This window comes from Gambusia affinis, linkage group LG06, assembly GCF_019740435.1.
Source record: "Gambusia affinis linkage group LG06, SWU_Gaff_1.0, whole genome shotgun sequence".
Taxonomy (NCBI): domain Eukaryota; kingdom Metazoa; phylum Chordata; class Actinopteri; order Cyprinodontiformes; family Poeciliidae; genus Gambusia; species Gambusia affinis.
The window spans coordinates 13630006-13641571 of NC_057873.1; the positions used below are offsets into that span (position 1 = coordinate 13630006).

Here is an 11566-nt window from a genome sequence, read left to right on the forward strand (position 1 = left end):
CAGCTGTATAAATGAATAGCATCTGCCATGTACACCATTGAACGCCCTCCCTCCCCCCTTTTTGTCGTTTAAGCGTTTGCCTGCAAGATTTAAGATTCAATCTTCACGCAACACACATACCGCGCTCTCAAGCATTGTGTTGTGCTTGCTTGACGTGGGAAAGTGCTTTGTATCCCGGCTGTTATCCACATGTGGCTTCAATTTTACCAGCTGAAGATCTCTGCATCGGTTGAGGCATTGCATTATCTGTCATTTGTTAATGACTTACCATTCAAAGACGCCGCTTATCTTTCCCAGGGCCAAAAATAGCAAGACAGTTTGTGGGATTGTCTTCCATTTAGAATCAAATCCAAATGGTGGTTGTAAAAGCGAAATGGGGTGTGAAATGGAGAGAGTGGCATAACACAGAACTGTATGGCTTAGTGGCACACAAAGTTTTTACTTCTAGAGTGTTTTATTTTTCCCTTTTTATTTTTTGCTCCTAAATTGGCTGTTTTACAGTTATTGCATTAAAACATTGAAATCAGAAATTCTTTTATGTAAAAGTATTCTTTCACCTTGAACTTTTTTTACATTTTGACCTTCAGTGTCATTCCTGTAATACCCCAATACAAAAGTAGTACATCATTGGTCAATCAATAGTCTTCTGAAGGCAAGTTGCATTCTAACTAATAAACAGGTGTATAATTTAATCCCAGTGTAGATATAGCTGTAGATGGAATGGACATTAGTGAATTACCAAGACACATACGGGACAAGTCAGGAATAAAGTTGTGGAGATGCTTAAATCACAGTTGTGGGATAAGCCAATATTCCAGACATCTGACAGAGCACTGCTGCAAAGCAGAAATGTCTGAATAAGAATGACCCTGGACATGCAGCCAGAGCTAATGTAATGGTTTAAATTATTGTATATTTAATTGTTAGTTTGGACCAAAATCCAACTGAGAATCTGTGGCCAGATTTTGAAATTGCTCTTTACACCTACTCTCCAAGAAGTTGGACATTTATTTTGCTTTTATTAAGCCTTTCTAAAAGACTGCATACAAGAGAAAATACAAATGTATATTATATTGCTTTAAAGTCTCCCAACGTAGTAAAGTTAACGGTCGTCCTTAATAACAAATATATTTTTCCCCTGTTCTTGTTCCAATGTCCTCCCAGGTAAGCTCGGTGGCCAGGACTCCTTCGAGAGCATCGATAGCTTTGAAAGCTGCGACCGACTGACCCAGTCGTGGAGCAGCCAGTCCTCGTTCAGCAGCCTGCAGCGGGTACCATCCTATGACAGCTTTGACTCGGAAGACTACCCCACTGCCTTGCATGGCCACAAGCCCAAGGGCACCTTCAAAGACTATGTGAGGGAGCGCTCCGACCTCAGCAAGGATAAGCCCGTCATCCCAGCGGCAGCGCTGGCAGGATACACAGGTAAGACGACCAGAAGTCAAACATCAAATGGGACAATTTCAATGTTTGAAAAATCTTTCGGGGACACTTGGAAAGTTAAGCTTCAAAACTAGAGTGTTTAGAACATGTCACAAAAATTATTTTATTTTTCAATTAAAATTATAGCTTTATATGTAGTGCCTTTATGCCATCGCCAGACTTCAAGTGAGAAAAGCTGTTGCTCCTTTTAGTTTCACTGCACAGCTGTAACACACTTGTTGATGCTCTGCAAAAGTCCCACGTGTGGGAGTTTTGTATTTGCACCACTTTTAGAATAGAAAAAGAGAGACGCTTTTACCCATGTTGCCCAAGTTACGCAGATCAAAGAAAACAAAATAGATGTTGCTCCTGCCTCCTCCTTTTTTCTTTGCTCTCTATTTTTCTTTCTCACCCTCTCGTTCTGCCTTCACTTCTCATCTACCTCATTGGTATCTGCAGCCCGCATCTAAACCTATTTTTCCAGGTCGTCCTAGCAACGGTGGTGAAAAAAAAGAAATTATGCCTGCCCTTGCTCGTAGCAGTACAGCAAAATTATCTCTTCATCTTATTGAGGCATCTTCGCACTCATACATGCTCGAAAAAGCTGCTTGACGTACGCTCTTCAGGTTCACTAAGATGTTGAGATACTCGCAAACCTCTAAAGCAAATGCACTATTTCTGCATCTGTTTCAGGTTTTGGTTTAAATTCTGCTGCTGTTGCCTTGAATTGTTAACCTGATAACCTGATGTGCGTGGTAAGATAAATAGATGTTTTATCATTTTTTTTGTTTGGAGCTGTCATTGGGTTGACTTCATAATACCTGAGGAGAAGTCTTGAAGCGGTTTTCTCATTTGTTCCTCTGTAAAGCAAAATTTTTAAGACTGTTGATAGCTTGCAGTGCGGACGCTGCACCGGGACTTTTTCAGTCTTGCTTAAAATTATAGTCACAAGAGTGCACCACTGTTTGTAATAAAAAAAAGGGGAAATCCCAGCAAATTTCTCTAACGTCACAAACAATACATACATGAGATCTCATTAGACAGTCCCAAAGTCGGTATGCACACGTTAATTCTTCATGTGCATGGTTATTAGTTCAAAAGCCACTTGTGGAACAATGAGTCATTCATTTGTAATGATGCTGGAAAGATCTTCTAATGGATTTATAATCAAATAACAAGGAGAAGTTGCAGCTCCTCTACAACCATTAGAGTCCCACATTGCTCCCTGCACCCTTTTTGAGAAAAATGTCAAACTGCTAAATAAATAAATAAATAAAAAACCTTTGCAAAAATTTTGCTTTTTTGGCATAACTTTTTAACAAACAAAAAAAAAAAAGTTATTGTTTTTAAAAAATATTATAAAATTCAAAGAAAATTTTAATTATATAATTATTATAAAATTATTGTTTTTAAAATGATTGTTAAAAATAATTTTTGCTAAAATATTTGTCATGCAAGTTCTGCTTCAGGTGCAATGTGTTGTAGTGTCATTTCAATCTGAAGAAAAAAGCTTTCATCAGCTTTATTGTAGAATCCAAGGTGAAAGTACATTCAACAACCAACTGTTTTAGAGATGCCTGCTCAGCAATTTTCTGGCAGCAACCCAGTGACTTTAGGACTCTCCACTTGCTGAAGTTCAAATAAGGTATCAGAAATGAGATTTAGTTAATTTGAATTTTGCAGAGTTGTTTGTCTCAGAGAACCTGGTTTGAGAATTTTACAAACTACTGATTTACTGGAATTTTCATGCAGAACCACCTCTGATTTGCGGAGCACGGTCCTAAAAAAAAGGGGACATTTTAAGTGAACTGAAATTGTGTGGAATTCATTGTTTTTGCCTGAGGACAGAGCTGAGCATTATTTAAAAACCACAAGCTACCTGAGTATTGATGATGACCTCCTCCATCTCTTTATGACCACAGTGCACACATAGGCCTGTCACAATAAGCAATAAATCAATTTATCGCATGATAAATTAAAACTCAACAATTTCCATTTGCATGCTTTATTGTTTCTCTTTCTCTCTCTCTATCTACACTACTCTTTTTTTCAACAATACTTTTTGTTTACAGACTTCATGATTCATTTTATTTGTTGGTTCTGTTGTTTTGTTTATTTATTTTTGATATTAAAAATGTCTTGCAGTGTTAAATGTTCATTAGAATTTAAATCTTTGCGAATATGTTCTTGCATTATTATGCCACTAAGATTATATGACTTGAAAATTGTTAATTGTTTACCACAATAACTTCCAGGAGAATTTATCGTCCAGTAAATTTTGTTTATCATTACAGGCCTATGTACACATCATCGAATGAATGATTCTAACTCCAGCAGGATAACATACCATGTCTAAAACCTCAGGTCATTTTAAAATAGTTACTTGAACCTTGCAATGACTTCACCATAATTGGATTACCTAGACAAGCGGTTTTCAAATCTAGGCCTTGAGGCCTGGTGTCCTGCAATATTTAGAAGTCACTTTGTGTATAATATTCATGGTGCAGTAGACTCTCCTGTAAAGAAACAGGAAGAAATGTTGCCATGGCATGCTTTGGAGATGGAGGAAGTTAAATCCCACCCATATGGAATGTTTGTTAGCGTGTAGATCTGTGTGCATACTCGGGCAAGATAGAGGATGTAAAAAGTAAAAAGCAAGGCAAATGAGTTAGAAAAAATAGAAAATATCCAAAAATTGAAGCTTAGATTTAGAATAAACAGGCTTGGAAACATTTCCAAAACAGCGTTTACGATAACTCGACAAGTTGCTCTGCTTGGTTTCCTGTCCCGGTGTGACAGGTGACACTTACAACGAGGACAGGGAGTCAGAGATAAGGCTGCTGAGTGATAAGTGAAGCTAGAGTTGTCATCTTTGCAGTTTCCTGTGAGAGCTTATTTACACCTCTGTCTACTCTAACACCAGGCAGCTTTTAAAACTGCTAAACCCTCAATATTTTAATATTGATAATATGTGGATATTTTTCTTTCTCTGCTGAAAGACACTTTTTTTTTTCCTTGCACACCAACAATAAATTAATCTTGCTAATAGTTTTACTAATAACCAAAAATGACATTAGTAAAAAGCTCCATTCGTCTATCAGTGTTCCTGTTTCTGTCTTTGCTTAAAATATTTAACCCTTTAACTGTCACCCGCAAAACACTTACATGTTTGTTACTGAGTCCATGAGGACACTGGCGTCCTCGTGACATTTAAGAGGTTTTTAAGGCACATATGGTGTACCATGAATTACATGCTAAAGACTGCTGCAAATGAAAGCCTCTACCCTTTTGCCACAGTGTATGCTTTTTCAATGAAGCTCTTTGTACATGAAGAGAGCAACATATTTTTGGAAACTTTTTCTTTTTTGAAATGGATTGCCTGTGAGGGCACAGAGGGCTGGTATCACCCATGTATGTGGGCTGACTGCTACTTTGGCTCAATTTTGAACATTTTGGGCCTGAAAGACAGAGACTGTTGCAAAGAAGGCACTTCTTTCTAAAACCAAAGTGGCTGTTTGTTCTGCACCCTCTTCAGTCCCAGCAGGAGTTTTATAAAAAGCTCCCTGAAATGCCATTTCAAGCTTTTGGCCCACGCATCTGTTTCACTGAAAGCTTTGGTTTTGTGTTGTGTAAGGGCACATAGGTTTTGTTGTTTTTTTTTCTTTGGCACTTGTGAGACACAGAGAGTGAGACAGATAGGTGAGTATAGCTAAACTGCTGAGGCGGCGCATGCTGCACAGGCAGGTGTGATTTCAACATGCAAGCCTCAAAAGTGGGCGCGTTCTTCTATGTGAAGAAAACCACACGATCAAAGTGTAGCGCAGTGAATCTAGTTCATAGACAAAACCTTTTTTTTTTTTTATCCTATTTGATCTGCCTTTCCACCTTTTTCCATCAAGTGATACAAACTCTTGTATTAGTGTTTAAAATATGTTTTATTGGGTTACTATTTTAGTCCTTTTTCTTAAAAGATACAGCCATATTGTAGTATACATGAGACTTTGGAGCTGTTCTCTTCTTGAAGCACTGGTTGTAAGTCGTTAGATGTGCTGCAGAAGCCCAGAGGCAGCTCCTCTTTTTTTTTTAAAATGATGATTTCATCAGTAAGGAACTCATACAGACACAGACTCTAGATTCACATACTGTACGGGGCCACTGGCAGACAAGGAATACATCATGAATGAGACTGTTGTATTTAGGAGGACATTTGGTTCCACTGCTTTCCTTCAGCCTGACCCAGATCAGAAGGTTTACGTTGTCCCTCTTCAGACCTACGTGAATAATTGGAATGAATATTTAACAGTTTCATATTTAGGACTGGACTGTGTTAGGTGTGGCATTCTGGTTGACCTTAAAATCTGCTTCTTTTTTTTTTCTCCTTTCCTGGTGAGTGTATCTTGTACTGCAGGAAGTTGTGAAATCTCTGAAAGCAAGTTATACTTACAACTGTTTCCTTAAGACCTTGGTTTGTATGCAGCATTACCATTCTATGGCTGCAGGGCATTATTATCTAAATTGCAGAATTTTAATAACTTAAACCAGTTGGTAAACTTGGGCACTTGGCAATGTTCCCTTAAGCCAGATGTCCTTTGCCCTGATCTAACACTTACCTCAGTAAATCCTCACACCAGCCAGCATCAGCACAAACAACAAAACCTTCTCTCCAAGTAAGCTGCCTAAACAAAACACCTCCTTCAAACATGCTCTCACATCTGTTCCACAGGCAGCGGCCCCATCCAGCTGTGGCAGTTTCTCCTGGAGTTGCTGACCGACAAGTCCTGCCAGTCCTTCATCAGCTGGACAGGCGACGGCTGGGAGTTTAAGCTCTCTGACCCAGATGAGGTGAGAGGCTGTGACCCTGTTGGTCACTGGCACACGAGATGGGAGGTCCTAAGTGTTTGGCCAGATGAAAAAGATGCCTTTTGTAACAACAGTTCCCTATTGTTTCTGACTTTAGTAATGATGCAGCATGCTATTTAGGCTGGTCTACCATGAGTAGATCCTACTTATTTACAATATATACTTTATAGTACCTGGCAAAAGTACTTTTTCATGTCTTGTCACATGACAATTCCAATTAAATGAATTGGATTTAACTGGGATATTTTGACAGACCTACACAAAACTCTACATATTTGTAAACTGAAGGGATCATGCATAGTGTTCAAAACTATCAACAAAACCCTCCCAAGACATTCTGTGACATATCTGCCTGTAAGCTAGACTTTTTGCATCCAGTCTATTTTCCCATAGTTCCACCAATCTTCCCATTAGCTCTGACCAGCTTCTTCTCTCACGTGAGAAAAAATGACACCCTCAGGATTATGCTACCACTCCACAAGATACCAAACAGGGTGGTATCTTTGGGGCTGCGCAGTATTGTTTTTCTGTAACTTACTGCATTTCTAATTTTGGTTTTATGTGACCAGACAGAGTTTTTCCATATTGTGCTATTCTGGACAACTGATAAGTGCTCTACCAGCTTTTCTCTAATTAATGTTTCCTTTGTCATGGTTGCCAACTGAGATGGACAGCCATATTAAATTACATACAACTGGGCTGCATATACTAGGGAGTTTACTAGTTAAGATTGTTATTTACCCTGTAACATATTTATGGTTATCACAATAAAAAAAATAGAGCTCTGGAAAAAATTAAGAGACCACTTAAAATAATCAGTTTTTATGATTTTACTTTTTATAAGTATATTTTTGAGTAAAATGGACCTTGTTTTTTTTTATTCTGGGAACCACTGACAACATGTCTCCAAAATTCCAAGCAATAATTTTGTATTTATTTGCAGAAAAGAAGAAATGGTCATAATGATGAAAAGATGCAGTGCTTTCCGATCTCAAATAATGCAAAGAAAAACAGTTCACATTCACTTAGCGCCAACAATGCTAAGGAAGAGTTCAGAAATCAGTACTTGGTGGAATAACCATATGGTTTTCAATGGGGTTCAGTGCAATGATCTCTTTTTTTTTTTTTTTTTTTTTTTTTTCCAGAGCTGTATATGGTTCTAGTAATTTTACTTGTAAAAAGCAATTGAGAACACTATGTAGTTTTTCTTCCATTTTACAATGATGTGCTACCTTGTGTCGATCTATCTTATAAATTTTTTTATCAAATGCAGGGATTTGTGATTGTAAGGTATCAAAATCTGAGCATTTTTTACATAAGCCATTTTATTTTTTATTTTTATTTTGATGTGCTCTTTTTTTTTTGTCTCTGTGCAGGTTGCCCGGAGGTGGGGCAAAAGGAAAAACAAGCCCAAGATGAATTATGAGAAACTGAGCCGTGGCCTTCGCTATTATTATGACAAGAATATCATCCACAAGACATCTGGGAAGCGCTATGTCTACCGCTTTGTCTGTGACTTGAAAAGCTTGCTGGGCTACACTCCCGAAGAGCTGCATGCAATGTTGGACGTAAAGCCTGATACAGACGAGTGAACTCAGAACTGGTGAAAAGAAGAAAAACAAATGTAGGACAAAAGTTGAGCTACTGGGACTGAAGCTCATAAAGTTGTCTTAACTGTTCGATAAGAGTTGGTTATCCATTTTTCTGGGGGGACCAAAAAGTTTTTAATGACTCAGTGTGGTCTTTGTTGGATTTGAGCTCCAGTCTTTCAGACCACGTTTCAAAAGGAAGGCAGAAGCCAAAAAAAACCCAACCTATATTCACAACCTGTTGGAATTGACTAGTATGCATGAATGTGTGAGTGAGTGTGGGATTGTGTGCGCGTCTGACATAATACTGGTATTATTTAGCAGCTCAAGGTAAATGAGATGCTAATGGGTAGAATTATCAGGTTATCTTGTGTTCTGTTTAAGTAGCAAAGAGGAGGATGTGAGAGCTCTGCGATACAAGGTGTGAATGAACGAAGTCGAGATGGAGCCTTTTTAAAGTAACTTGTTTCATTTTTGAGGTAAGCAACAAGCAGGTGAAAGGTTCCTGCTGAGATAACAGTTGCCAAAATGTCAAAACTGAACTGATATTTACAACCATTATCACTGTTTCTCTCCTGCAAGGAGAGTGTTTTCAGCAAGGACCAAAAACGTGTAATGTAGGATTTGATGTTTGAGGACCATATGCTTGTGCCAGTATTATATTGTTAGAGCACCCAATTTAAGTCCACCAGTCTGATTACTGGGCAGAGTATTTTTGTCTTTAAGTGTTTCAAATTAGACTTCATCATTGAATGCCAAGTTACACTGTTCTGTTCTCATGGAGCCCATAGCAGAAATGTGCCGATTTGAGTCAGACAACACTATAGACACACTGGCCCTGCGCTCTGTCAGGTTTGAAGAGCCTGTTGAAGATTACTCATACCCAAAAAGGTCTGCAAGGCAACCGAAAGAAGCCGTTACTTTTGAAACTGACGCTTTCACCTTTATGTACATGTCAACATCTTGTTAGTGACACATTCTGTGACTGAAACGTATGCATTTTTGCATAATGCCTCCAATATTAGCAAACTGTAGACAATCCATGTGGGGAGAATCAGTAGACGTTGGTGCAAATTAGATGAACAATCTTGTCAGTTCACTGTCCACATCAACCAATCATTTTAATGATGCTTTAATAGTCCTGTCTGTCTGTCCTGTAAAAGTTATTATAGTGATTGGCGGGTTTTTACATAAACATAAGAATGTCAAATGTGGGTCAATTTTTGTTTTTTATGCAGGACATTTTGTCCATAAGAAAGGAACTAGAGTAGTGTGTTGGTATAATGAAAGAAAAACAGTATGGCAATAGACAAATGTGGACCTTAGAGAATGGGAACCTGTTTGTTATGAATGAAGGTCATGGAAAGAAGTACGTGGATAGTGCAGGTGAATTATCACTTAGGCAACAGAAAGGACACAAGTTGATTTGTGTGGCTCTTGCATGGCTGATGGCAGACTGTTCAGAATGTAGTTTGTGTGCGTTTTTATCAATGATCAAAATAATATATGTCTCAGAGAGTGTCGTATTCTAAAAGCACATTTATAACAATTCACTGGTGACATTTTAGGCAAATTGGCAGCGGTTTCCTCCCCAAACAGTGGGAACAGTGTCGGTACACTGGGAAATGCCAAAGTTGAATATTATCCTAAAATACTATGTTATTGTTTACAGTGGCTGAATGTTACCCATATGGATGAAAATAGCTTTGGAGATGTCTATTTGTACAGATTGTATTTCATAATGCTTTACTGAGACCCGGATTACACAAATAATCAGGAGACAAAGCAGGAATAATAACCAAAACTCATGTGAGGTCTTTTGGCTACGGTGCTTTGGGTGTCTACAACGTTTGACACGGAGCAGAAATTTCTCATGTATTTGGAAAGTGTTGTCTTTTATCTTTTTTTTTTTTTTCTTTTTTTTTATATATTTGTTAAGCAGACAGTTCTTGGACAAAGTCTTAGCCATTTCGGGTTTCCCCACTGAGTGCAGAGAAGAGATGCTGTATTTGTTCTTCTTGTCTAACTGGTAGAAAGCTCCATCGTTATCAAGCACTGACTCTCAAACCTGTGTTGCTTTTACAACAGAGAATTGGATCCTATAAATGTATTAAACTGCACTGTATGTTATTTTCTTTCTACATGTTGTTTCAAAACAGTGTTTATTATTTTGTGGTTTTTTTATTTTTATTTTTGCCATGATGTTCATAACAAAGGACAACTTTAATGCCTACAATGTTAATATTTTTTTCAAAAAATGTGTTTTGTCAGGAACCATTCTGTTGTTAAATGTGGGAGAGTACAATCTACTGCAGGACTTGTGTTATCAGTGACAAGAACATACACACCAAAATTTTGTGGCATATGCATATCTCAAAATGGATTTTAGAAGGAAAGCCTTATTGTTTTTTAATGGATGTTATTCTTTTCTGTATATTTTATAGTGTCTTTGTATTTTTGTTATGAGATCATTTTTATTGTATTTAGTTCACAAACATTTGAATATTTTTCAATAATTTATATTTTATAAAAGACGAGAGACGCAGACAGCTGGTGCTTTCATGGGAATTTAAAGGTAGCGCAGGACAAAAAATAATGTAGCGGATTTTATTTCCAATTGTCTGTTTTGTTTTTTTTGTTCTTTTTTATATCGAAAATAGACCTGTCTGCTTGAGGAAAAAAAGGCTGATGCTGGCCCATCAATGATTTCTGCTGGAAAGGTTTTATAAACTGTAGCTTCTATTTCTAAAATGTACTTAATGTACTTCAAAATGTTATAAAATATATGTGAAGAAAGACTTTTGCATTCTGTGTGGTGTGTTATTTAATTTATTCCTCATTCATCTTGCATAGGCAAGGTGTGGAACTTTGTGATCAGGTATTTTTTTGGGAATTAGATTATTTTGACACATGGCGTATCTACATTACCTTACATACCGTGTGTAAGTGTGTGTGTTTGAAAACGATCTTGTAAGTTTTAGTTTTGAATAAATTTATGGTGCATCAACTTTAAGTTGATATCAAATAGGGCCCTTGGCAACTCAGTTGAGGAAGTCATGTGCAGAGGCTGTAGTCCTTGATGTGATTGACCTGAGTTTTATTCCTGGACTCAGGCCATTTAATGCATGCCTCACCCTTTGTTCTTCTGCTTATTTACTGACTACTGGCCAGTCCAAAGGTAGACTTCCAGGCTGAACAACAGTTGTTGTTCCCCATCAGTAATATCCAAGGCACCTGCTGTGAGAGAGTTGGCACAAGACCTCTCTCAAAGCAGGATGAAAATAAGGAGTCCTCTTATCAATTTTATTATACTGGTTCAGTGGGGACAAAATGAAAGACCAAAAAGTCCCTTTAACTGGTGTTTTTTTGTTTTTTTTAATTGCATAGTTTCACATCAGAGTCTCCAAAAGTCTTACATATGAAAAAGTTGTTAGCTTTGTTGCTTGTTTGAAAACTCACTAAATATACAGCCTTTGTCACTGAGTTGACAATTCTTCACTTTGTGGTACCCAAAATTCTGTCGGTTGTTATTTGATGGGTTTGGTGTCTTCATGACATTAAAAATGCATTTTCTTATTCTTGTTCAAACTCATTAGTATTTTAGAAATATATTCTCTATCCATTTAAATGTATTTTGTGATGGTTGTACTTGTTTGCATGTGTCAGACATATCCATTATAATTTGTAACATTCGA

The 11566-nt window shown here is 37.5% G+C and overlaps 1 protein-coding gene across 6 annotated transcripts in view; it reads left to right on the forward strand.

Moving 5' to 3' along the window:
• Nucleotides 1-10669, forward strand: part of ets1 (v-ets avian erythroblastosis virus E26 oncogene homolog 1) — a 41474-nt gene extending 30805 nt beyond the window's left edge. For all 6 annotated transcript variants that reach the window (XM_044119046.1, XM_044119045.1, XM_044119042.1 and 3 more), the window contains 3 exons: nucleotides 1165-1425; nucleotides 6146-6264; nucleotides 7659-10669. In XM_044119046.1, the coding sequence (XP_043974981.1) occupies nucleotides 1165-1425; nucleotides 6146-6264; nucleotides 7659-7874 (596 nt within the window). In that variant the 3' untranslated portion in view covers nucleotides 7875-10669. The remainder of the gene's footprint in view (nucleotides 1-1164; nucleotides 1426-6145; nucleotides 6265-7658) is intronic.
• Nucleotides 10670-11566: the final 897 nt, after the last annotated feature.